Source organism: Oryzias latipes, chromosome 3 (assembly GCF_053564925.1).
Source record: "Oryzias latipes strain Hd-rR chromosome 3, Olatipes_Hd-rR_3.1".
In the NCBI taxonomy this organism is placed as follows: Eukaryota; Metazoa; Chordata; class Actinopteri; order Beloniformes; family Adrianichthyidae; genus Oryzias; species Oryzias latipes.
Window position 1 is genome coordinate 12,306,479 of NC_136239.1, and position 27,839 is coordinate 12,334,317.

Consider the following 27,839-nt stretch of genomic DNA (forward strand, 5'->3'; position numbering starts at 1 on the left):
TAAGACCCCAGAAAGGTAAAAGATTTGTCTTAAAGACCAAGTTTAAACTCCGGTGTTGAGAAAACCAGTATCACTGTCTTTCAGTCAAGTTACATCAAAAACATTTTAATGGATATTTAATCTGCTCTTTGGGTTGCAGTATATTCAAAAACCACAGCCATCAAAACGTTACTATTTTGCAATAGCGTAATGTACAAGGAAGAATAAAATACAGAAAAAATATGTATATCGCAACATTTCAATACATTTAATGACACTTTTTTTGCAAACTGAAAGTAGCAGAAACTGTAGCTTCTTTTCTCACTCAGTGTGTTAACATGCACAGTTTTAAATTAATGGTTAAGGGAAAAAAATAAATATGCAGACATAAAACTTCGAAGGTTTTATAAAATAATATTCCCCTGGCAACTGGTAGATGAACAGTCAATACAAGTTTTGGAATAAAGCTATGTTCACACCGCCCTCCGCGATGAAAAATCTATGTAAACACGCATTAATGCGTGCTTCCGTGTTCAAAGCTATCCATTTCACGCAAAGCTACACAAGTTTTACAGCCGTTTTCGGGCTCTACGTAAAAAACCTTTGACCACTGAAAGCACATTGCAAGTTAAACCAAGTCGAACTTTTCTAACCAAAGACTTGGTTTGATAGTGACACATGGGTTTGGGTCATCTGATTTTGGTTCATGCGGTGAACCCAAACAAGGTGACGATGCCTGCGTTTGTTTTTCATACAAAGATAAACTAAGGCCACTCTATTGGCATAATAGTAATCCATATCTGCAGTTGCAAGAATGCTAGCAATGAACCTAACCGTTTCCAATTGATCTGAACCGCTTCGACATTTCGCACCAAGCCTCTTCCACCGGTAGGTGGCAGCCTTTGTCCAGTGTAAACAACATGCGCCAAATCCTTGGTGTGTACATAGCTTTAGAGAGTACTTTTATGCAATTCACAGAAGAATAAAAAAATTCATCAATATTCCTTCCTTGTGTACTACACCTCTGCAAGCATTTCTAGATTTGTGTTTATTATTGCATGACACATTTCTTGATGTAATCTTTATTCTCTACGCATGCCCTTCTTTTATACTGCTAAAATGAAACAATGGTCATTTGTGTTCACATCAGCATTTTAGGCAACACAGCATTGGCTCATACAAAGGATAATTGTGCTTTGTTTATCAATTTGAGCAAACATTTATGAGTAAACCACCCTTTCTACAGTCCCCTTTTCATAAAAATACATCTGCCATTCACAAATGAATCTCTCCATACTTTGAAATACAAATCTGCTATTAATGCAAACTGTGCTTTTATTCATTTTACCATTGTTTTGGGCTTCCTAAACCAAAATGTCGTGTGCATGTTAACATACTGATTTCTGCCCACACAAATTTACAGAAATATGAATAACGGAAATGCAACATTTCCTTTAAAAGATTCAATCCCTAAGTTAAAAAAATGATTATATAGTGTAGTGTCAGGACATGTCCATTGCTGTGCAATTTCTACTGTTTAAATTGAGTACATGTTTTAAGCTGGGAATCGTTTGCATCCTGACTGCAGTTTTTTGATGACATGTCCAGGAGCTCACATGATTTTCATGTTGAATTGTACTTGTGCCTCAGTTGGACTGGTCTCCTCTGTTTCCTCCTTGCGTGGCACATACTCAACCTCAATATTTGACTTGGTGTTGTCTTTCCCCCTGCTCCAGAGGAATAGTATCACGAGACAGAAAAGTACCACTCCAAGGAAAGAAATAAATCCCATGGTGGTTGCAATAATTAGTGTTTTTACATCAAATGGAAATTGAACCGTGGCCCTGGTCACATTAGCACCTTCATCGCTTGGCTGGTTGGAAATGAACGCAAATGTCTTGTTAGGTTGGTGAGGCCAGTTCGGGGAGTAGCTGTGCACAAAAAGGTGTGCAGCTTTGGTGTCATTGCCTGCTGCATTACTTGCAATGCAAAAGTAGGTGCCATTGTCTTGGATTTGGGCGTAACGTACCTCCAGTGAACCATCACCTGACACAGAAAGTCTTGTCCCCATGGTCTTGGTGGTGATATATTCCTTTTTAGGGGTAACCCAAATTATGGCAGGAACTGGATTTCCCTCAGCCTTACAACCAAAAGTAACTGTAGTTCCTTCATCTACATGACTTTCTTGAACCAGGTAATCCACAATCTTTGACATTTGGCAGACAAAGTAATCGGGAGGGAGTATATCTGGAAAATCTTTGAACTCTTTTCCTTCAACAACTGGAGGTGAAGCACATATTGGTTGTTGTTTGTTAAAGTTGAGCCTCCATCGGCGGCGGAAGACCCAGAGGAGGCGGCAGTCGCAGGCCAGAGGGTTGTCGTACAGAGCGAGAGTCTCCAGGTTTCCAACAGAATGAAAAACAGACTCTTCTAGAGTGCTTAAGCCATTGTTTGATACATTAAATACACGAAGATGGTTGAGCCCTTTAAAAGAGTAGGGCTCAATAGCTACCAATTTTCCACCAGCCAAATAAAAAGCCTGGAGTTTCTGTAAATGAAACATTCTGTTCCCTTCCACTGTCTGAATAGGGTTGAAAGACAAATTCAGAAAACGAAGATGCCTCAGGTGATTCATGGCTTGATATGGGATGGCACTAAGATTACAATTTGTTATGGCCAGTGATGTGAGATTTAAACCAAACAAGCATTTTGGTGTCATGGTATCCAGAGTTGGCATGTCAGAGATCTCCAACACTCTTAGTCTATAGAGCCTCTTGAAAGAGTAATCTCTTATGACAGAAACATTAAGGTAACGCAGTTGAAGTGACAACAGATTATGCAGATGGCTAAGGGCATCGGTGGGCACTGAGGACAATTTGTGTCCCTCAATATTTAGGCTTTCAAGGTTGCTCAGGCCATGAAACGATCGAGGTGAGATGAAGACTAGGTCATTGTCACCAACTTCCAAAGCCCTCAGGTTGTATAGCTCTTGGAACATGTAGTCTAGCAGAATGACAATTTTATTCTCACTTATATCCAACTGTGTGAGGTTGACCAAGCCTGTGAACACTCCCAGTTGAATAAGCTTTAGCTGGTTGTTGCGTAGACCAAGGGTCCGAAGGTTCATGAGGCTGCTAAATGCCCCAGGCTCGACGGATGATATTGTGTTTTCATTGAGTTGCAGTTCCTCCAAAAGAGGATAGTTAATGAACTCCTCAGGCCCGAGGGTCTTTAGACGGTTCTTGCTGAGGTCTAATAGCCTCGTTTCAGTAGGGATACCCTCAGGAAGAGCTGCCAGTCTCCGTCGATGACACACGACTGAACGCTCTTGTCCATTGCATTCACATCGGGAAGGGCAGCCAGTGGTGGAGCCAGAAAGGACGGTGCCCAGCATAAGGATCAGGATGGGCTGCCAGCATGCCACCAAGTAGCTGTGCCCACCTGTCTCCCCAAACACCATCCTTCTGCTTGCCTGTGGAGAAAACAGAGATGTAGTATTATGGATCTGAATTGATATAAGAAAGAAAATTAAGGTTTTTAAATGAGAAATCTATTATTTGAGTTGACAAATACATGAAACCATCCAAATACACACAAAAAAACGACAATATTCAAGTGTTAAATGCCATATTGCAAATGAATGTGTTCAATAGTTCCAGGTTACACAGCAGGACGCGTGGCGTGCCTCTCTGCGAATGCAACTATTTTCAAATTACTTAAGAGGTTGATTTTCCCCAAAAAAGAGAGCTGACCATGCCCTCGAAGAAACCCCAGGAATACGAAGACCTCAAAAAGACTCTTGACATTATTCAAGAAACGCTGAAAAGTTTTATGGAAGAAGTGTCGGCTAAGCTAACGCCACTTTGGGAAATGATGGAAGAGTTCAGAAGATTTCGGGCTCAAAACGAGAAGCGAGAAAACCAGGTTGAGATTCTGGAGAAAAGACTGGACGATGTGAATCAGCAAGTAAGGATGAATAATGTCATTCTCACTGGATTACCGATCAAGCCTCAAGCGAAGCTGAATGCTCTTAAATCAATCAGGAAGAGTAAGCAGATTGAGAACACTTGGGTTAAAGGCTGCAGGATTTACGTCAAACCGCTCGGTCCAGAAAAAAAATAAAATAAATAAAAATACAAAAAAAATATTAAAAAAAGTAAAACAAATGATTAATCACTTATTGAAAATTGTTAAATTGATTGACTTTTAATGATATTACTTCACTTTCTCCAAAAATTGATAAATTGATTCAAAAACTCTCCTAATGTAGCATAATTTTGCACATGTTTTTATCTTTTGATACCTGATGAAATTTTGCTATGAAAATTCCTGAAACAGTGTTGTCTACTTTACTGATATAGTATTATGTTTTATTCATATGAATGACTTTTATAAGTAACATAATCTGCATATATATATGCATTTGCCATGTTGATTTCTAAAATAGTTATTTTTGACGTAATACTTAAGTAATTCATCTTTGTCATGTGCTTTATCGATATCTTATGATTTTTAATTCTGTCTGATAAAAACCGGGAACCGGATATTGATAAATCATGTAATAAAATGGTTATAGTATAACGGGGTGGGATTATATAAGTTCGCTTCCTTCCACTCCCTTTCAAGCAATGTTTATTAATATGTCTAATTATCCTAAGTATGATTAGTTACTGTATGAATGTATAACTGATGATTATATTGCTGCTGTGTATTATTTTCTACTTAATTGCTTGAAATAAACGATTTCAAATCAAAATTTCAAATCAATAGTGTAAAAGTTTTCTCTTTCTTTAGACAGTTGGGTACCACAAATGACCCAAAAACACATTTACAGAAGCAGGCATTAAAACCAAGAGTGGTATACGGCTACGTTCACATTGGCCTCAGGAATCCACATTTAACCCTTGTGCTATCTTAGATGACCCCACCCTTACATTGACGTGTTCTCCCTACCATGACAAAGGTTGATAAAGATGACCCAACTCCCAATGTTAAAGTACCTAGGATAGCACAAGGGTTACGCAATCACTTTCTATGAAAAGTCTACGTAAACGCTCGGATAAGTGTATTTTGGGTTTCTGAGTGCAAAACTCACGCATAGCTACGCACATTTTTAAGACCCTTTTTTGGGTACAAAACGCAAGTCCATTGAATGAAAGTTCCACCAGTTATACTTTGCCCAATTAGGGATTCGGATTTAGTAGTGACGTACGGATGGCATCCCTTTTCATTCACAGAAGTTCCAACAGTTGGAAAATGCACCATGGAGGAGAAATGAATAATTGTGGTTTGTGCTTGGCTGAAATTCTATGACACCACGTCTTTTGCATATCAGAAAAGATATGTAAAAGAAAAAGCCTAGGGAAAGATTCACAAGATTTAAACAGCTTCCACATTTCACACCAAACCCCTCCCGACTACGGGCACGTGTGCTAGTATCAGGTAGCGACAGTCCAGTATTAACACTGTACGCTAACTCCGTGTTTAGCCTGTTCTTGACAATGCATCAAATGTGTGAAGATAGCACAAGAGTCTCTGGAAAAAAAATCACCAATATCAATTGTGAACTGAAAGGTAAGAGGCCAAGACTTGAGTGTCAGTATATACTGTAAATGAATTTCCTAATTTGAACATTTTTGATACTGAATACAATTATACCTTAGCTTTTATAAGAGCCCCCTATGTTGCTCCATTTACTGCACTGCAAATGTTTCTATAGCCTTACCCTTTTTCATAATGACTGAGATCTTTGGGTCTGTGGCTAAAAATAATGCAACTTGAGCTAAAATTGGCTACCTTCTAAAAACACGTGGTTAAAAAAAAACAGTAAAAAGCCATCATTTTCATTTCATCCGCACAGCTTTATAAAGATGCTAGCTGCATCCCCCCCCTTCCCCTCGCATAGGGTTTCATTATGGAGCCTTTCCTCTCAAGTAATGGAATCAACCAATCAATAACAGGGCTTGGTCACACAATGTAACCACCCCGCTGCGTTTCTGACTTCTGAGTGTGCTGGAAACAATTACTGTCAATACCGCCGACACATCGTGTCTGCCAGCAAAAACCTATTTTTTTAATTGGCAGCCAAAAAACAAAAACGCTTTATTTCTTGGTGTAGTTCCTTCTAGCATTTGTGAAATTTATATATCCTGTGCCATTGCTTAGTTGTTGACCTTGCACTCATGTAATACACGGCTTGCTGCCAAAAGGTGATAGATGGAGAGAGACAGACAGAGAGAGGTGGAGAGAAAGAGGGAGATTCACAGTTGGTTTGGTGTCTTTATTTGATTTTGACTCAGGGACTCCAGCTTTGTAAAACCTTCATTTTTATCTTGTCACATCAATCATGTTTTCTAGTCTGAGCATTTGTTTATTTTATTTTTTTAAGATTTTTTTTTTAATAATCTATTAATGCTCCAGATAAAAAGTTAGTCTGCAAATAAAATGATAGCTTGTAATTTTTTAAACTAGTTCAAGGACTTGTTCTTACCCTTTATGACAGTAAACCAACATTTGAAATTAACTCTGAGATATAGGCTGTTGACATTTTGAGAATATCTTTTGTTACATTTTTAGCTCATATAATTAATACATACAAAACCTAAAACGTTTTTTTCCATCAGCAGAAATATTGTTCCCTGTGAACCACAGTCATAGTAATGATACCTGATCAATGATACCTGATGACCTTCCAAATTAAACTTCATATGGATCTGTTTTCCCTTTTTCCCCCTTCTTATTGTTTTTGAACAGATGCCTCAAACAAAATTTCAGGTGTAACATGATACAAAGGAATGTATTTTTTTTTCTCTAATGAGTTGGCATTTCTAACTATTGTATTAATATTTCTTCCAGCACATGTTCAATAACTCATATTACAATTTACTACCCAAATGTAATCGTTGAAGTCAATGAAAGGCTGTCTAAATGACATTTACAGTTAAAATGGCATAAGAAAAATCGTTTTTTCTGTTTATGATCAGTCACGTACTGAGCAATTATTCCAGTTAGGGTTTTTTAGAACTGAATGCAACTTTATTTTGTATTGTAAAATAACTATAAGTTGTTCTTTTTTTTATTCAGAGCTAACAGATGTTTGTTATATTGCTGTTGTGAGTTAACTTAAGTACATTAAACTCACCTTCATCAGGTAGTATTTTATAGAGACACATAGGTCTCAGTTTCTTTGTTTAAAGGGTCTACGTATATCATACAAAATCAACTGTTGTGTAAACAGTTAAAGAATGTCAACATTGGAGCTAAAGCTACGCTGTGAAAAGGGTTAATAATGAGTCATTCTTAAAAGAGGTTAAGTCATTTTTATTATTAATTACCAAATCTTACCAATTTTAGTAAGTGATCATAAGTGGTAATGAAAGTGGGTGAACGTTAAATGATTGTTTGTCCTACAGCTGATGGTGTCTCTGTAATCCCTTGCATGCATCTACAGGAGATCATAAAATGGTAACCAGAAAAGAAAAAAGATAATCAGTTCATGTAGAATTAATTATCTCCTTCATTATTGATGAACAGCAATCACCTAATGAGAACATGCATGTTGATCATGTGATTATTCATGCAAAAGCTTTGCTGTCTGAAAAATGCATTTGGAAAACTGTTCCAAATAGCAGCTTGTGTACCCTATATGTACCGACAACACATCTTCAAGGAATATATCACAATTTTTGCCTGCAGTAAAAGAAAAAACGCACACACACAGACACACAAAACTAAGGACAGTGCTAAATGGCAGGTGCAAAGGGTAACACGGGAGTGACAACATAGTTCCAGTGACAACATAGCATGAAAGTAAGCAGAATGCTGTCAGAAGGAGTGCTAGCCCTAAATTGTGTGAAAATAACACACTTCCAAAGACATAGTGACATGGCCCAAATGGATGGATTGTCCTTCCAAGTATTTGGGTAGAAAGTCTGAATGACTATAGGGACATAATCTACAATTTTCAAAAATTGTAAGCCTTCAACATCAGCTACACCTACATGCTCTATGACATTCGGTAACTCTTCCATCGCTTACACAATCAACGTGAGAGAGAAAAGCAGCTTTTTATATCAGTGTTGCAGGAACGTGCAACAACTAACCTAAAGTGTTGCACGGTGGCGAAAAGCGTCTTTTCTCCGTTTCACAATCAGGTGGAGTTTAGTTAATTGCATAAACAGTTGAAGAGTTAGAATAGCTGAAAGAATGTCAACACTGGCACTAAGGCTCAAGGGTGCATTATACATGGGTCATCAATGTATATACATGTTTATATATTAATTGCTGAAAAACAATTGTATTTAGTTTAAAAGGGATTTTAAACAATACATAGATTAGATTTAATCACCAGTGTACATATTTGTTCCTTTTTCAAATATTTTTTTATTTTAACATAGTAAAAAAATCCTTGAATATGTATTCCTTCAACAGCAGTCAGAGATTCTGGGCTTTTTTGATCATTGGACTTGGTTCAGGGATGTTGTACCAATCATGCCATTCTGGTGTTGTTTGAATAATCTATAAAATAATAAGGTACTTGGCTCATCATGACACAGTTTCTTTATCCTGTCCACATTCTTTCATCTTCTGTGTTGCACTTTTTCCCCCACTGAACAGAGCTGGGAGTGTTGTTGTGGCTGGTCATAGCTACAGTTTTGCAGCAGAGGCTACTGCTGTTTTTGCAACATACTGCCAGAGTGACTGACAGCTCATTTTCGTAGTCTCCCATATTCTTAAGGCAGAACCAGAGCATTCTATAAAGCACAGGTCACAGGGTCAACAGCCTTGTGTCTTGACGCTGAAGCCAACCATGCACACTGCACTCGGCTGCGCCTCAACATCCCCGGCACAGTGATCACCACAGCAGGAAACCCACAATCCCAAACAACAGGAACAAGGCATAACATAGAAACTGAACTATCAACAGACAGCAGGTGAGCTGGGCACACTGTATTATAATATCATTCTTGTATATTTTAACTGTTTATTTCCTCTTGTTATTTTTACAAGTTATGTTTCACCATTGATTTATTTTTCATAATAGAGAAGAAAAACAGACATTTAAGTCGGACTTTCTTGGAGAAATACATTTATTCAGTGTATACGAAACATAACACTGAGCAGCACTTCTTTTTCTGCCTTGCTGTCAGTAGCAATAAATAATACACACACCTACAGTGTTCTTTGGCAGTTGTTTCTATTTATTTATCTATTTCTTTTTAAATCACATATAAGTTGCACCTGAGTATAAGTCGCACAACCGGCCAAATTAGGAAAAAAAACTGTGACTTATACCATCTTAAATTTTTACAATGACGATTTAAAAAAGTACAAGCGAGTGTTGATGGTTTGCCTCACATCTATTTTCCAATATTAAATTAGTCTTTGAGCTTTTAGCTAACATTAATAATGAAAAAAATGATAGCAACTGTGGAGCTGCGTTATGTTTCTAGTAACATTTCACACACTTCAGACTACAGCACAAGAAACTTTACATGCAAGACCTATCAAACAAACAGGAAGGATTTTCATAAGAAGGGCAAAATCTATCTTGTGCTGTAGTCTATAAGACTACAGCTTATGAAAATCCTTCCAATTCATCCTTTGTTAGCATTGAAAAAGGAAAAAAAATGAGTGGACAAACCCTTTCTTCACTTCTGCCCCTTTTTTACATCGTTTCTGTGGACCTCAGCCTTCTCCTGAGGAAAATAAAAAGTCTGTGCTCAACATTAGTCTTTGACTTGGTGCACAGTCTTGTGAGATTTGATACAGGTCAAACTGTGGAAAAGGTGTGCACTTCATGGCTCACTGGACGTCTGCAAGCCGCTTACAGACAAATGAACTTTATGCATCAGTGCATACATGCCTTTCAGATGTTTGAAGTTATTAAATACCTTTTACTGTAAGTAATGGGATAATAATGACTATGTTTTTTTATTGGGTTTTCCATTAAAAGAGCTCTGTGTAGACTCTATCTCCTTTATTCTTTTAAAAGCATAAAACAAGAATAATTCATATAAAACACCCACATTAAGGTTGATGTCTTTCTCCTTGTTTGCTTTTTATTAGCACTGAGCATTTTTCCATGAACATTCAGTCTTTGGAAATCACCATTTGCTGCAGAAAAAAATAGATACTTTGTGTTTTGTCTGGTCCTTAGAGAATTCTTAATTTACGTAGCTTTCCTTTTACATGTCAGTCCAACATTTTTGTGAATATGACAGCAGTATTCCAATTAGCCTTACCATACTCTTTTTTGGGAATGAACAAGGGGCTCATTAGCATGCCTCTTGTACATAAATGGTTGGTTCAGTGGAAAACATTTCCCAAACAAGCGCTGACAACCCCAGGGTTGTTCAAACAAAGGATAAATGAAATTAAAAGGAAGGATGAACATTGAAAGGATCGGAAAGAATTTTAGTAATGGATAAGTATCTTCTTCCAGTCAAAGTTAAGTTGACAGATTGCATGTTTTAAACCTACAACTCAACAGCTGTCAATTCCAACTGTAGTTTCATTGCTTATATAAAATGATCAACAGAGATCCAGAGACATTTTATATGAAGCTTTTCAGATCTTCAGATAAAGTTTTCAGCTAATCATTATCCTCCAGCTGGATGAGCAGCCTCATATGAGAAATCCTATGAAAACCAATCGCCCATGAAAGTAAAATGTAACAGCCCTTGCAAAGCTGAAGGGGGAAAAAAAACGTGGACTGATTATCCACCACTCCAAAACCAAACAGTCTGAATATGGCAAAATGATTCAGTGCATAGGAATTGCTTGTTGAAATGCAGCGGCAGGGGGTCATCAAACTCTCAACCTCTCTGTTTTGACAGAAGTGTCTGCTACCCTCAAGGGCTGTCAGGTAAGAAAGACACATTTGCCTTAGAAGTTAGTTCACAGAAAAAAATTCCACACCTAGGATTATTTTAAGAGATCAAGGGTGGCAAGAGAAGTCGCATTAATGCATGGGAATTCTGTAGGGCAAAGACAAGTAGGGAAACTCTCTTAAAAAGACCGTTTTGCAGTGATTGAGGTGTTTAAATGATGTATATGCATTTTGAAGTACAAAATACCTGAAAAACATAATTAAAAGCTCCAAAGGAAAAATACATTTTTTCAGATCTGTTCAAAAACACTGAAGCAAAAGCAATAAATAAAAAATAATGTTAGGTAAAGGTCGGGGTTCAGATTAACTTATGCAATCGTATGGGGTCCAGATGACCCCACCATTACATCGACGTGTTATCCCTACCATGACAAAGGTGGGTAAAGATGAAGAGGATTTCATGTAATCCATGGACACCAGTGAAGATCACAAATCATTGAAGAAAAAAGGTTCAGCGCACAGTGATCTTGTGGGGTCAGATGACCCAACTCCCAATACCAAAGTGCCTAGGATAACACAAGGGTTACCCGTTGCCTCTCTGTTGAGCATGAAATGATCAAAACTGAATAAGTACTGGCACTAATTTTCACAGGTATAAATCTCAGGGACAGGCCGCAGATTTTTGGCAAAAACCCAAGTGAAGAAGAATTATTTATAAAATAAATCAGAAGGGCTGCACGTTGGCGCAGTGGTTAGCGCTCTTGTCTCACAGCATGAAGGCCCCTGGTTCAAGTCCTGGCTGGGGGAACTGAACCAGAACATCAATGGGGGCCCTTTGTGTGTGGAGTTTGCATGTTCTCCCCGTGCATGCGTGGGTTTTCTCCGGGGTCTCCGGCTTCCTCCCACCGTCCAAAAACATGCTTCATAGGTTAATTGGTTAATCTAAATTGTCCCTAGGTGTGAATGTGAGAGTGATTGGATGTGTGATTGAGGATATTCCACCCTGCGACAGACTGGCAAACTGTCCAGGGTGTCCCCTGCCTTCGCCCACAAGTGGCCAGGATAGGCTCCGGCAGCCCCGTGACCCCGAAAGGGAAAAACAGAATAGAAAATGAATGAAAAAAAATGAATAAATCAGAAGGAACGAGAGGCCTTAGTATTTATACCGAATAGAGTTTTGGATGAATAGATTACCATAAGTAAGGCTGAAGATGAAAAGACCCTTGAGAGTGCAAAAGCCTTACACTAACCATAAATGCATGTTCTTTCTACCAAAACAGCAATAGATGCTGTGTTTTAAATAATATAAACATAAAGTTTACTGTTTTGTGTTAAATTTGCATTATTTACCATCTTTATCAAAATTGGCTCTTACAAATGAATATTTCACCCACTGTACCAGCAAGTTTTGGCTGTGACTGACTAGAAAAATGTATAAGCTTTGAAAATATTTTGGGACAATGATGATTTTTCAAAAAGGCATTAAAGGCCCACAGCTTGTTCTCAACGACATCAGAAATGTAAACAAAACACTGTTGGTCAGATTACAGTTCCTTCTAAAAAAAGATTCTGCACTATGAGGCGCAATTAAAAGCCATAATTTGTTTTAAAAAAAATGACAGTGGGCCATAAAATCTGGAGCGCCTTGTATATGAATTAATGCTGGTTGTACTTACTGGTGTCAAAACACTTTTGAGAGGTACATGGTTCTCTGTTAAAATGTTTGGTTGGGTGTTATAGTGAATGCGCTAACGCAGCTAATGCGGCGTGGTGTCAGATTGTTTTTTTTCTTTTTTTATGTATAACTAACAAGGATGGGTATATATAGATAATGTGAAAACAGTAATGCTTCTAATGTGGCTAACATGTAGCAGTATCGGACTGTGTTTTTTTACGTGTTACTAAGTAGGTTTCGATTTAGCTTAGTCACAGTGATGTTTGTTTTAGGGATATCAGTCTATTTTTTGTGTTGCAAAAAAGGTTTGTAGATTCAAGTATTTTAAATACTGTATGCAAACACTGCTAACGTGGCTATCCTGTTGCGTGTTACAAAAAAATCCTAGAATTTCTTTGAACAGAGTAAATAAAGTATGACTGACAGACTTATTTTGGACTATTTTGTCTTATTTAGTGCGCCTTAAAGTTTAGTGTGGCTCATATATAACATGATTTTGGGTTAATGGCCGACGAGGTGTGCATTATCAGAAATGAACGAATGCCCTGGAAGCAAGGAAGCGTCCGGCACAAAGCCAAGAGAATGGAGTGGAGATGCCTGAACGGCTTCCGCACAGTGCATCCATTTCTGATAATACATAGTACGAAAGGCTATTAACCCGCTTATGCCATGGTCATTTACAAAAGAAATAAATATTCAACCAGTTTATAGTTCTTCATTCTTGTTATTTGTCCGGTTTAGATCACTTTTTTTTTTTTGAACAAAAGTGGACTATTTTTTACGTGGTGCGGCGCGTTTTCACGGTAACATGACAATGCGCCGCTTAGCCGGGTTGAGCCGGCACCGACCTCAACGGCAGCGGCAAAGGAAAGCGATATATATGCTGATGGTTAGTATTAATAAAGCATCAGTTCAGAGAAAAAGTTCACCTCTTACCGCTTGTTTTTGTCCAGTTGATGAAGCAAAAGTTTGTTTCAAAGACGCCAGCACAGTGATATAGATTTCAGATATGTGACCGGAACTTCTTTTTTAGGGGTGCAGTATCACTGTGGATTATCGCTTTTTAATTCACACCCAGCAGCCAATCAGAATTTAGTATTCACCCGGACCATGGTATAAAATCCAGTGTGCCATATAGTGCAGAAATGTATTTATTCAGTGTATCCAGCAAACAAAAAAAATCTAACCTAACCTTAGATAGTTTTATCAATATTTATTATTTATATCATGAAATATTATAATAATCTCAAGCTTTGATGCAATTGTGAAGCTAATCTAAACATGAATACCACCATTGTAAACCTAATCAATAAATGATTTTAGCTTTTTAAAATAAACACCGCGGTACGTTTAAACCTTCATCTGAATTCAAATGTATTATTCATGCTTTATTGCTGTGGAGGTATACCCCTCCTCTTCTTGTTGCACACAGTGTTCTAACCTATGCAGGACTAATGCTTCATTCAAAGGAATCCCAAAGGGGCGCAGCCAAAGTGATTCAGAAAAAATTGGATCAATCAATGCAGCGCAGAGCGTGTAATTGATGCAGAGGGTGTCTCATCTCCTGTTTGGTCAGTGGACGAGTTCTACCTAATCAACTCTGATCCTCCAATAAGTGCACCTAAAACTTCATAATGACAGGAAACATCCAGAGCTTCTTGGATAAAATGAGCAACAGTTTAGCATGTCCACTTTCCTCTATTTAGAGACTGAAGCCCTTGAAACCAACTGATTTTTACACTTCAATTTATTTATCTAAAAATAAGAGATTTGTTGAAGACTTAAGAATAAAAAATGAGGTACAATGTCAGTCATTTTATTAAACCATTTTTTATTTACATAAGATGTTTTACTGTCATTTAGACTCTTGGTTTCTATCCCCTTGTTCCATTCTAGTTACAGGACTATTGAATTATGTCATAAAAGAGTTGAATGGGAGGTGTGCATCATGAAAACATGTATTCTTATGATCTTTTCCATCAGTTTGCAATTTTTTTTTTAAATGTGCAAGTTTCCATAGATTTTGCTCTTCCATTGATCCTTTTTTCTCTGGAAATGGAAAATGAGTTCTTTAAAATGGCACAAAAATGGTCTTGTCTCTTGTTTATTCAAGTGACTTTAACCTTTGACTATTTATTAAATTAAAACGGTTTTTGTTTATAAAATTTTAACTGCTTCTGCTTCAGTTTTTGTGACTTATTTTTCATAATCCCCTTTTGATCAAATATAAAGGAAAGAGCTTTGCATATTTAGCAAATATCTACAAAAAAAATATTGATATGAGCCAAATTTCCTTTTTTTTCTCCATTTACCAGTTTCATTTTGGACAGAAGTGGGTATACAGATAACAAAAGTCTAAAAATAAATAAATAAAAGTTCATCGTGACAAACGGTGTCTAAAGGCCCGTACACACCGGGACGAATATTCGCCAGGCGTTATTCGCCAGCGTTTTTCGCCACGTTTTTTGTGTTCACACCCAGGCGATTTTCGCTGACGATGAGTGGAGTGAACATGCAATTTCATTCCCTGACATTAAATGGCGCTTAATGTAAAACAGAAATACTCCTGTACACAAGGTGGCGCTGCGCAACTTTACGCTTCTTAAAGTCGCTTTTCACTCAGAAGAAGAGAGCAAGTATTTACGCGCTTGTCAGAATCAAACAAAGAAAACATGAATATTTCAAGCACCAGTAGCTCCAACTGGTACTTGGTTTGGGGATATTTTAGAATGTCTGTCATTATTGCTTCGCGGCTGTGTAGACGCTACTTGGCGTCTATCTTCTTCGCTGGTATGTGTGCTCAGCAAGGCAGTTTTGTGTTTGAGCGCCCCCCAAGTTGTGTTTTACTGTAACTTCAGAAGCTCCAGACACGTGAGCAAAAGCGCCATTCTCATTGGTCTAGTAGATTTCGACGCGTCGAAAAAAAAAAACGAACCCGAGGCGTTTTTTTTTTTTTGACGCTTTAACGCGTGGCGTTTTTTCGCGTCGGTGTGCACACTCTCGTTGGTGCCCTTTGTTTAGTCACGAGGCGTTAAACGTCGGCGAAAATCGCCGGCGAAATTCGTCCCGGTGTGAACAGGCCTTAACAATGTTCAATCCAAAACGAGTGTCATCAGCTGTAGCACAACTAATTTATGTGTTTCTGTTGTAAACATTGGACTGTGTAGTCACTAACTGGCTTGTTGATCAAGTCAGTGGCCTACAAATAAATTGTCCTGGTTTGGGTCATTTCCTGTTTAAAATCTGACTCAAACAGGAAGTCATAGAATAGCCTCTCTTTTGTGAAGATAGTATCTCAGGTGAAAATGTATACATTTGTACACAGTACATCAAGTACACACAAGTTTACAAATTCACTTTTTTGTTAATGCCCCAACCATTGCCTGAATATGAGAACTGGTCCGAGTGGGTGTGATGTCATCCATAGAAAATGAGTTCCCGCCAGCTCCAATGAAATAAAGTAAATTCAGTCTCTTTTGTTTTTATGGCAAAATGGACGCTGCGATGGACGAGCCAGACAACATCAGTAAGCAGTTTTGCTTTAATTCGGTCGAGTTCAACATTTCTATGGCAACCACTCTCTCCAATCAGGAGGTTGTTGGAAGACCACACTCCTTCCGCTGAAAGCAGGCTTGGGAGAATCTGTCAATCAAATGTTTTGAACGTTCGAAGTGAGTCCCCCTACTTCTACTGAGGCATCTGATTGGTCGGTTTATAACTTGAATAACTCGGAATACAGAAAAAAAATATAATTAAATATAAAAATAATAATATTAGGTTTAGAAAGAACATGTTAAAAAGAGGTATTAGAGCAAGAATGACAACAGAAATGAAATGATTAAGCAATAAACATAGCTGTTTATTGCTTAATAGAAGTCTATCAGCATCTCCTATAGATTAAATCTCCTATAGATTAAATGCTCCCAACTAAACTCCAAATTCCCTGAAATCTCTCTCGGCAGACTAAAATATTGTCTAATTTATCTAGTACTGCTAATTTTTGACAAGTCATTTGGGACTTTTTCCCAAAGAGCATCCCAATGTCTGACAATCATGCTTTCAGAAATGCTCATTTTGTTTTAACCCTTGTGCTATCCTATGACCCCACCCTTACATTGACGTGTTATTACTACCATGGCTTAGGTGGATAAAGGTGGAGAGGATTTCATGTAATCCATGGACACCAGTGAAGATCACAAATCATTGAAGAAAAAGGTTCAGCGCACTGTCTAGTGGGTCTACATGACCCAACTCCCAACGTTAAAGTGCCTAGGATAGCACAAGGGTTACGTGTAAAACTACTGCATCAAAAAGTAAATATTTCAGATAGTAGAGTAGAAAAAAAAATGATGCCTTATGAGGAATCAAGTCATTCTGTGTTGTTGTGAAGTAAAGTCATAAAGCATGGCACCACCCTTTTTTATGATTTCTTTTCTATATAACTCCTTGTATGTCACATAACTCTATGCCATTTTTTGGCCTTTAATCCAAGATGATTACTTGGCATTTTTTTATTGGTATTCCAGAAATACTACTGGTTCCTGCATTACAGGGAAGTTAAAAACAATGTCGGAATTTCTCACTGACCTCCAGTGTGAAGCTCAAGAGTTTCCGAGCAGCTGCTGCCCACAGCTTTAAATAAGGGGGGTCAGTGAGTGCCACTGAGACTGAACCAGGCTGGAGAGCCAAAATAATGAAGTGGAGATGCCTGAAAGCTGCACAGAAATAAATGGTCCACGTTTGTAGTGTGGCTATTAACTTTCTCAACTTTCTCCAGCTCTACAAAGTGGATCCCAATGAGTTTTGGCTTCCCCCACTCACAAACATCACTTTTTATTTTGTAAATTTATCTCTCTAAAGGCTTAGTAGGGACAATGACACTGTGGAGAATGCTAGGAACAACTTAGGGGCTCAGGGTTTTACTGAAGGACACTATCCTGCATGAATCTGGAAACTGAACCACAAATCTTCCAAGTGAAAGTTGACAACTCTACTAACATGACTGCCTCGGGGTGGCTGTGTATTGGATGATAGCAAAGCTGGAGGATGGATGAAGGGTGGTGCAATGGTGCAGAGAGCCATTATACTGGTATGAAATAAAGGAATGAAAAATATGTCGAAGATTTGATTGATTATCCAAACATCCCATAATGTTATTTTGTTTTTTTGGCATAGTTCTCTTGTTTTTTTAAGTACTGCCAAAACAAACCTTTACCGTGCGTGTTGCTCATTTGCAGCAGATCTTTTTTCCTGGTTCACTAACTATTTAACAGCAGCATTACAAAAGGGTTTCTTCCTTCATTTACATCCAATCATCCTGAAAGTAGAGTCGGATAAGCTGAAAATTACACAGACCTTATCCCTTACTCACCGTCAGGGAATATAAGAGGGTTTGGGCTGAAGCAAAAAGAACAAGCTGAGTGCTGCACTAGAGGCAGTTTCACTTCCAAAAAAAAACATGTTGAAGTCCTTCAAAGAAAGCACACCAGCTTTTTGAGTATTCTGAAGCAAAAAAAGAATCCTGACTACCTTAATTATAAATCTTCATTTTATAGATTTTAGAACAGATTTTTTGGAGTATGCGTCAATGAGAAGTTCGATGTGCAAAGCAGACCAAATAAGGATCTTTTCATAAGGTAACAGTGGACCAGAGACACAAATAATGGAACATCACTGTACAAATGTGGTCAAACAAAATGAGAATCCATATTTCTTCATAAAAATAAGAATTATGAGCTCAGGAGCATCGACAATGAAGATAAGCTGTCGTCAAGAACAAGGACAAAAGCCAGGAACTGTGATGGTTCTTTCAGTGTCTTTGGCAAGGCTAATTAAGTCATCTGTCATGCCTAGAATAATACATAGAACGGTGTTTAAAGCAACACACACTGCTTTATTGTTGATGCCTTTCCCTGGACATTTTGACACAACAGTGGAAAACCACTTTCTGCACACATCAATAAGGGGTGGCTGCTAAAGAAGACGAAAAGGTTGGAGGGGTTGGCCTTTAACCATGGCTGGTTCCCATCAGCAAACGTGGACAAATGAGAGATAAAAGATAGGACAGAACCTCAGCAGTTTGTACTGGTACAGGCACATTTCATCCTCTCAAGTTCCACTCTGTCTATTTTGATCTAAAGCATTCCCAGGGGATTTGTGATCATGCAGTTTTTAGCCAAAATCAAAAAACCTGTGTTGTGTTTTTACATAGTTTCTGTAGCACAGCAGGAGCTCATTCGAAGTGTCCTTGGGCAAGACACTGAACCCCACCTGGCCTCTGGTAAAAGGTTGGCACCAGTGTTCACCAGCGTGTGAATGTGTGTGTGACTGGGTGAATGGGTTTGTGACTATGAAGCATTTTTGGCCTTCGAGGAAGGTAGAAAGCACTATATAAGTATACATCATTTACCATTTGAAATTTGCCTCTGAGTTGTGGGCGTGACTGTTGGTGCGGAAGTAGCTCTACAGTGATATCCCAGCGTGCCTTCGTTTTCACCCGTGAGCTTAGAGCTCCACACAACCCCAAGCTTACGTTAGCGTAGCAAAAAATAACAGCGAGACATTACTGAAGACATTAATGGATGGACTTGTCTTCACTGGAGGACTTAGATTTGGAGCGGAGCAGGGTGACCTTGGCCTGCCTGCCGCAGTTGCTGCATCACAGACCCGAGCTTAGTCAAACAGCGAGGTTTTTGTCTGCTTCTGATTCATCCTGATTTGAATAAAGAGTTATTTAGAAACACATTATGAATTTCAAATTATTTCATTTATGTCTTCCATCACGAGACAAATACCATAAAAACATGTTGAAAAAAATGATTTTCATTGGAGTGGCTTTTCAGCACCAGAGCTTTAGCTTCTGTGTTTACATTCTTTAGACCAGCGGTCCCCAACCCCCAGTCTATACCGGTCCGTTGGTACCGGGTCATACAGAAAGAATAAATAACTTACATTACTTCCGTTTTATTTATTTCAGAATCTGAAAGATTTTTTTATTTTGAAAAATTGCCCGATTCTCTGTTACATCTGTCTATGTCAGGCCAAGGCGCTCTACTCGGTCACGTGGTTACGCTAAAATGAAACCCAGGAGCTAGCAAAATGAGTAAAAAGCAAACGTCTTTGGAAAGTTTCTTTGCCACGGGGAAAACGCCCAGCCAGGAGACAGAAGAGGAGCCTTCCACTTCCCAAAAAAAGACAGCTACATTTCATAGACAGTACTTCTATTTTGCATTATGAGTGTGGGAAGGGGAGAGGATGATGACACCGGTGTGATGTACAATGACATGTCTGTCAAAAAAATTCTCAGAGTTTGTCTTGTCCTGTTTCTGTTCCTTCCTCATAGTAGCGTTGCTACAATAATCGTCAGCCACATCTTAAAGACAGATCTGTGAAAATGCTGTATAACGTCATACCGCTCCGCGACGTTAAAAAAGTTGGGGACCACTGCTTTAGACTACCAAAACTCCTTATACGTGTACTCAATTGACATAATTCTAGCAGATTTTGAACCAGAGAAAAGTGACTCGCTCTGTACTTTAGATTAGTAGCTGTGTGTGTTGCATATCGGTGCAAAACCAATATGAAAAGCCGCTTTTTTCCACATCCGAATCAGCTGATTCCGTTATTCCCAGGAATGGCGATATGTCAAAGACTGTTTGTTTTATCTAGTGTGAAAGAGTTAGAAGAAGAAAACTGCAACCCCCCCCAAAAAAGAAAACCCACCTAATCTTCAAATGTTGTCACTAAAAAATACCATTTGAGGACTATCTCGAAAGACTTTCAAAGTTTTACTCTTGTTCACACATTCAAGCCAACACGTTAAAGCCAAGCTCAAAGAAAAAACAGAACTCCTCATAATATTGCAATCGTCTTAATTAATTACCATTTTATTATTTTGATCTTTCAATGTTTTATGACTATTTTAGGTTTTAATGCATTGTTTTAATGTTTAGTGTAACCAACTGTGGCTGCTTCTTGGCCAGGATTTCCTTGCTGAAGAGGTTTGTAATCTCAATGGGAATATCCTGCTTAAATTAAGGTCAATAAGAATAATAAATCTGTCTGCCAGTCTTTTTTTCTGAATAATTCATAAACCACATCCACACTGATTAAGTCACACGATTATTGCCGAGGTGTGTTATAGATGTCATAAAAAGCTACACCAAACTGTGCAGTTTTACTGACCTGAAGGTTTGAGAGGGATAGAGTTAGTAGCTGGTGTGACCACCATTTTTCTCTTGCAGTGCAACACGTCTCCTTCTCACTGAGCCCATCACATTGTTGTTGTTGTCAGGTGTTTGTGGCCTGTTTGAATGTTTCTCCACTCCTCTTCAATGGCTGGAAACGCTGATCCAGAACATGGCTGACTCATGAGCAGAACACCTCTCAGAGTGTTGCTGAATGTGAGGTCGAGAGCCCCATGAGGACAATCGGCCTTCAGAAGAGCTTCACTGAGACGGGTTTTGATAGTTTGTGTACAAATGCTTGGATTATTCAAACTAAATAGTGTAACAACTGGTCTGGTGGCTTGTTTCTTGTAAGTAAAAATGCTGATTTTGGAAGTCCTGGTTTGAAAACTGTTATGGCAACAGCTCTGATGGTGGCCAGTGTACACTCGCTCAAGCCGCATGACACCCTCCTTGTGCTGTCAATGCAACTGCACAGTTTAGGCCTTAGTCACAACTGCCCTTTTGGGTAAATATGGACTGTCTGCGGGCAAAATATGGACAGACTTGTACGAGGCGTGCTGGCGGCCTGCAGGAAATACTACGGTCATAGCTCACTCAGCGAGCCCGTGGAGTGATAATGATGGCCATTTTCTCTACGTGCATGCTGCAAGCATGAGGTGGTAGTGAACACTTATACAATAGGTAAGGATAAGTAAGGGGGAAGTAGGTGAGACACAGACGTGTTGTAAGGATTTTTCTTCTTTATTTTTAACCCCCACAAACCCTGTGAACTGCACAAGGGTCCTGTTAGTGTTGTAAAAGTAGTACGCCGCCTTCAGACTCCTTGAGCATTCCATGTTAGCAGCCTGACTGTTAGAAGTTAGGAAATTATACAATCAGAGCGTATTTTCATTGGGGCATCCTATGGGCGGGTTTTTTTTTTTATTATACTGTATTTATCCCACAATGGGAAATTTGTTCTCCGCATCAGACCCATCCCATGGGGGAGCTGTGAACTGTAGTCGAACCGCACTCGGGAAGCAGTACCGTTAAGTGTCTTGCCCAAGGACCCTCACTGGGTGATGTCAATTGCTTGCCATTGATATGGTATTGCCCCATGACCATTGTTGATTCCCCTCCGGGAATCAAACCCTGAAAAGCTACCCTGCATGGTAGCCTTCCACCTTACCAACCGAGCTACCCAGCCACTCAAGCTACCCAGCTGCTCCTGTATGTATGTATCCCCTGTGCACCCCACGCGTACAGTGTTTGTGTGCGGTCAGTAAGGAGCCTGTACATGCACCTTACTAACAACTAGAGTGTTGCGACTATGGGTGTCGTATACCATACCACACCAGTACGTCACAAGTGCGTGCAACTTACGTTATCCTCATGACAGCTTCACGATACACTTACAACATGCACGACAATCCTACGTACCATTTTCATGACGTCCCTTGAGGTTTCCATACGAGCCTCAAGGGAACTACAAGACACACCTGCACTCCCCTTAAGATGTGGCCCCTCCTGTCCACGACCCTCCAAGATACGTCTTTTGACGTTTTATTGTTATCATCCGAAGACACACCTGTGCAGTAACCACGTAATCAGTACCTGTATATGCCCTGCCTGTGTGATGGATGGGTTATTTTGACATGTTTTTTTTAAAAGCGTTGAAACAATTTTTGATCAAAGTCGCCCTTTTATGTACATGGAATAGTGTTTTAGTTTAGTTCATGAAGGACAGGAGCAAAACCATGAAAAAGTGTGGACTTTAAATTCTAATTTCCATTGACTGCAGATAAAACCATAATTACATTTTTTCAGTTCTTCTTCAGGTGAAGAAAAGGCGTCTGATTTCCTGCTCTGAAGTCTCACATGAATACCAACCAAACAGAACAATGATAAGAACAGAGGTATTCACTCAATTCCGGCTGTGATCAGCTCTTTTGGTATCATTGAATGTCATGCTGCGTTGAGTTTGAAGTCACTCAGTCAGACCAAGATGAAACCTCTTGAGTTCTTCGTCCAAAGAGCCCGTGACTGTCTCATATTTTTGCAAATATCATTGCATTTAAATGAGGAAGACTGCAGAAGGACTGCATAGAAGGTAAATGTGACCGTCCATCTGTCACCCGTCAGTCCTGCACAAACATACAGTCTGCAACAAAAAAAATCCCCTCACCGTTTCCTTTAAATGCACAGCGTTATGTAACAGCTTCTTCAACCAAAATGAATGTTGTCTAAGGAAATGCATCAATCGAAACACCCTGGATGTTTTCTGGTTAGTTTTGCTATTGTTCATTTCTGGGCCATTACAAATATATTGTTATGTGCAGACGTGCCCTGTTTTATTTAATTTATTTTTTTTGCTGCAAATACAATACAATGGGTTATTATTAGAAGCAAATAGAAAACCATGGGAAAATTAAAACCATTCAAAAGCTTTAAATGAGGGTTACTTTCATCCTGCGTCAATCTATTCACACAGCATGTACAGTGTAGTTAGAAGCAAATCTATCTGTCATTAGTGTGTGTGCCAGTTTGTGGCTTCTGCTTTAATATGCTTCGTCTGTTTATTTCAGTACAAATAGGAATGTTTGGCTTCTATTGATTCATGGTTTGTCCCCTTCTGTGCAATTTCACCTTCATTGGAAATTATTTCAGATTACAACTGGGAACGAATTGACTTTTTTAGGTAAAATACAGCTATAAAAATATTAAAATATGTGGCAGCAGGATGGAAAGAAACGCTGCTTTTCTTCTTGTATTGTCTTTTCTGGTTTTTACTTTTGTTTCATTTTTATTTACATATTTTTTGTGGAAGTGTTTTTCCTTTGCTTTTCTACACAAACCAGAAAAGGTAAGTACGAGTAAGACACCGCTAATATTTTCAACCAAAAGTTATTTAGCATGAATCAATACTGGATCGGCTCCACACTAAAGACAACAGTATGTGGACATTAAAGAAATCTTTGAAAAAACTCAAACATCATCATCCCATCATGCCTACCTTATCCGGTTACTTATTGTGTTTGGTTTTCAACATTTCCTTTTGGAAATTGTTTTTGTTTTCTCATTCATTCATCTTCTTCCGTTTGTCCCTTTCGGGGTCACAGGGCTGCTGGAGCCTATCCCGGTCACTTATGGGCGTAGGAAGGGGACACCCTGGACAGGTCGCCAGCAGGGTCACACATATCACACACCCATGCGCACTCACATTCACACCTCTGGACAATTTAGATGAACCAATTAACCTATTAAGCATGTTTTTGGACAGTGAAACGGTTATTTTCTGAAATGTTTAATTTCTATTTCATTACATTCTTTTTTACTTATTTTTTTGGTTTCAAAATGTAAATTTGTTTTTTCATTTTTTGTTTTGCTTTTTTAATTTTCGTTGTGATCTTTAATATGTTTTTACGTCACGTGATTTCTTTTGGTGTGATTGGCACTTCAGGGCCACCGTAGAGTTGAACACCTAATGACAATTTTAGTTCTTGTGTTCTATTTATTCTTGTTTTAAATAAACCTTTCTCTGTCTGTGCGACATCACCATCTCGAAAAGGATGACAGAACATTTCTTCAAACCTCAATCTTGTTGTTTTGTGTGTAATCAAAAACAAAAGTCTGTGGGAAAAATCCATGATTGATTCAAATCCTTGAAGCCACCATCGACCCCTTCAGCCTCCCTGTTAATCAGGTGAATCCATTTTAGTTCTAACTAGCAACTATTTTCTTTCAACAGTAACAGTTGAAAAATGAATATCCGGTTTTTAACCCCATAAAGCCCACTACCTCTAAGAGTTTTTTAAACCCTTTGATGAAATCTACAAAAAACTGTTAGGATACGTAGGTTGATTGTTTTTATACGTTTTTCACAACAATATGTGTTTTCAGGAAAATTATTTATCCACTGTTTAAAATTTGATCCATACATTATTTCAAAAGAATAATTATATTAAAAATAATTAATTATCAAGAAATGTTACATCCTGTCAATATAGAAAGTTGTCATTCAAATAAATATTGAACAATTGATGAATTATTCTCACCATAAAGTTTAGAAAATTATTCAATATTTTCACTTCAAAAGTGTTTTTTAGGATTTCTTGAAAGCATCTATTTTGAAATGGACAGTTAACGTACTTCTACTGCCCCTAGCGGAATGAAAATGAACTACAGGGCAGAAAACATGGACTGTCATATACAATGGGTTTTTGAGGAAAAGTTAGAATCTTGCTAATGAGATAGGAGGTCTCAATGTGTATTAAATATGGTACAAACGGTTAAGATTTGTACCAGATAATCGCACTTTAAGGCTTCCATTTTCTATGTTCTCCCATTGCTTTTCAGTGGTATGACCTGATATTCTATTATTGTCTTTTGATTTAGTTTTGAAGTAAATATTTTTTGTGAGTGAGTCTCATTCTCTTTGTGGTTTACACTGCTGATTATAATTTGAAAAAAGCAAAATCATATTCCTGACTGAATCTTTCTCTTTAAATCACTGAAATATTTAAACTCAGGACTTTTCCATTAAATCTGTGACGGTAAGTTAAAGCTCTGGATTTTTCTTTTGACTTTTTTTTCTTAGTATTTATATATGAAATGTAAATTCTCATGTTGCTATCCTGAGTCTGATCTCCATGGTTCACTTTAAGACACTGTATTTTGTGCACTATAAGGCACGAATCATTCATAAAAAAGGCTTTGAATTGTGATTTATAGCACGGAAAATTCAATATTTGTATTCTTTTCTGGGTTTTACACCATATAAACAAACCATTTTGTTCATATAAAAAAAACATTCAGAAATAATGTCCAGGGTTGAGGCTGCTTTTTAGTTAGAAAAAAAAAAAAACATCAAAAAGGATAACTTGGGGAAGAAAAAAACATTTGTTCAGCAGAGAAGGGCCTGCATGGTCAAAGAATTCCTCCCAATTTAGAGTTCTGTGCCTTTCCACACAAACTTCAGACAATGCATACATACTGTCTCCCAGTGGGAACCCTTGAAAAATCACCAGAAGACCTGTCTGGACAAAAGAATAGTTGGCGATCCGTCTTTTCATTCTTTAAGCAATAAAGGCAGAAATGCTGGGGCTCCGTTATGTTTTAAATATTTGCTCAAACTTGCTCCTTCTGCTAACAATAAAGTGAGACAGACTATGTTTGACAAGCAGAGGTGTCGCCTCATTCATTGCTGTTGTTACCATGACTCCAGGGTCCTTTTTAAAAAATTTTTTTTACTGCTGCTGTTCCAGATGTTAATGTGTGAAAATAAAAAAAACAGTATCAAATGTGGAGACCTTTAAATTCCATACTTCTTTATTATCAGCAAAAAATGAATAAGTTATTATTCATTTTCCTTACATCATTTTCCTCACATCAAACAACTGATAGATTGATCTATAAAACACACACATAACACAATTTGAGACAAATACTTGTGTAGCATGCAGATAATGATGATGTTAGTCTGTATTCCAATGTGTGAATACTAATATTAATATTATCTTTGGAGCTCTTGCGCTAAATAATACTGAAGGCTGAATCGGTACTGTTGTGATGCAAAAGGTTTTTACCACAAAGGAATAATTCCTAAATTAGTATTATTTTGCATAGAAATAGGCCATAGTAAATGCTGTGGCTTCCTGCTTGAACCTAAAGAGTATCTGCTGATTCTGCATCCACAAGCGAATATTTAGACATGCACACCACGCAAGCACAACAAACCGATGCTGACAATAAGTAACACGCACTGCAATAACGATTGCAATGTAGATCACTGGAAAAGCAGTTTGCCTGGTAACAATGGCAATATCTATTACCCAGTCATTCACCTGCTGTGCTCAGAACGCCAAGCCACAAGCGTGAACCGATCATTTTCCAGTCACGTAACTTGTTCTGAATGCGTTAAATAACAACCAAAGGATAAGATTCCCTGCAGCCGTTAGCACCTGATTAATTAGTCCCAATTAAAAGCTTTGTCTGGTTCATAAAACCTTGATATGAGAAGCAAAAGCTTCCCTCAGAGACTGTTGGGGGTCCGGGGCTTGCAGTGGTTGCTGCTGCTCTGTTCCAAAAAAGACTTTCTGCTTCTTTGGCTCCCTGCCTGCTCGAGCATTGCAGCCATGATTATGATGATGCAAATACAGAAGGCAATATAAATAAAGCTGTGGGATATTGTTCATTTGGCCTGCATAAATAATCAGCTAGAGCACCCACACACACATACACACTCCCCCCCCCCCTCACGCATACACAAGCACGCGTTTCCCCCAATGCCCACCCTCGCCATCAACACCAGAGACATCCATCTATCTAACCTGTGGCAAACCAGCCACCTGCAAAAGCATCCCTCATTGCCACAGGAAATGGCCAACAGCAAGCGAGTGCTGGAAATGTGTGTCAGTGTGGATGACTTTATTGCCATTTGAGGCAACATGCATATTAATGAGGTGATCCAGAAACGGGAAGATGAACCTGCTAATAGACAGTTTAATGTTCAACTTTGTCACATTTGACCAAAAAGGTGCAAATGTTGATTTGAAACAAAAAACAAAAAATCCAGCAGGAAGCTAAAATGTATTTAAACACACACTGTGGGAAATGTTGAACTGTATTCTGTACACACAGATGTCACATCATTTATTTCTATAGTTGTGCAGCAGAATAGTAAAGTGAAATCAAATCTGAATGACAAAGCACAAAAATTTGTTTCTCTTCTTCTTCTTCTTCCCCTTCATTTAGCTGGGACACACAATTTTCTTCCTGACTTTAATTTGCTCCCTGGCGATCCCCTGGCCCCACCACTGCACCATAATAAATCAGATCCAGTGACTCAGTGCTCAAAGCCCACCATAGAGACAGAGTACTTACCAGGACTGTCATGCAGAGAATTCTAATTCAGGCAGCTCCATGTTGCCAAGGAAATTCAAAATGCCTCCGAAAGCATGGAGTCAGGGATGCAGAATTCAGGACAGAATCAAACGGTTTTCAGGGGGATATGTGCAGAGATGAGAATCCCTTGTCTGAGGGGCATTTGAGAAATGCCTCCGTCCTCTCCAGATGCGCTAAATCCAGCAGCACTGATAGGCTGACATGTAAACACACAGGCGGCTCTGCTGCCTCACACACACTCACATACATGCTGCTGCACCTAGCAGAGCAAGAGAGGCAGAGG

General features: G+C 38.5%; 1 protein-coding gene across 1 annotated transcript; it reads right to left on the minus strand.

The window, feature by feature from the left end:
* Positions 1–89: 89 nt before the first annotated feature.
* lingo1b (leucine rich repeat and Ig domain containing 1b) lies at positions 90–27,839 on the minus strand. Its single transcript, XM_004066851.5, has 2 exons — positions 27,536–27,839; positions 90–3,451 (listed from the first exon to the last, which is right to left on the minus strand). The coding sequence occupies exons 1-2, from the start codon at positions 27,545–27,547 to the stop codon at positions 1,592–1,594; spliced, it is 1,872 nt and encodes a 623-aa protein (XP_004066899.1). The 5' UTR covers positions 27,548–27,839; the 3' UTR covers positions 90–1,591.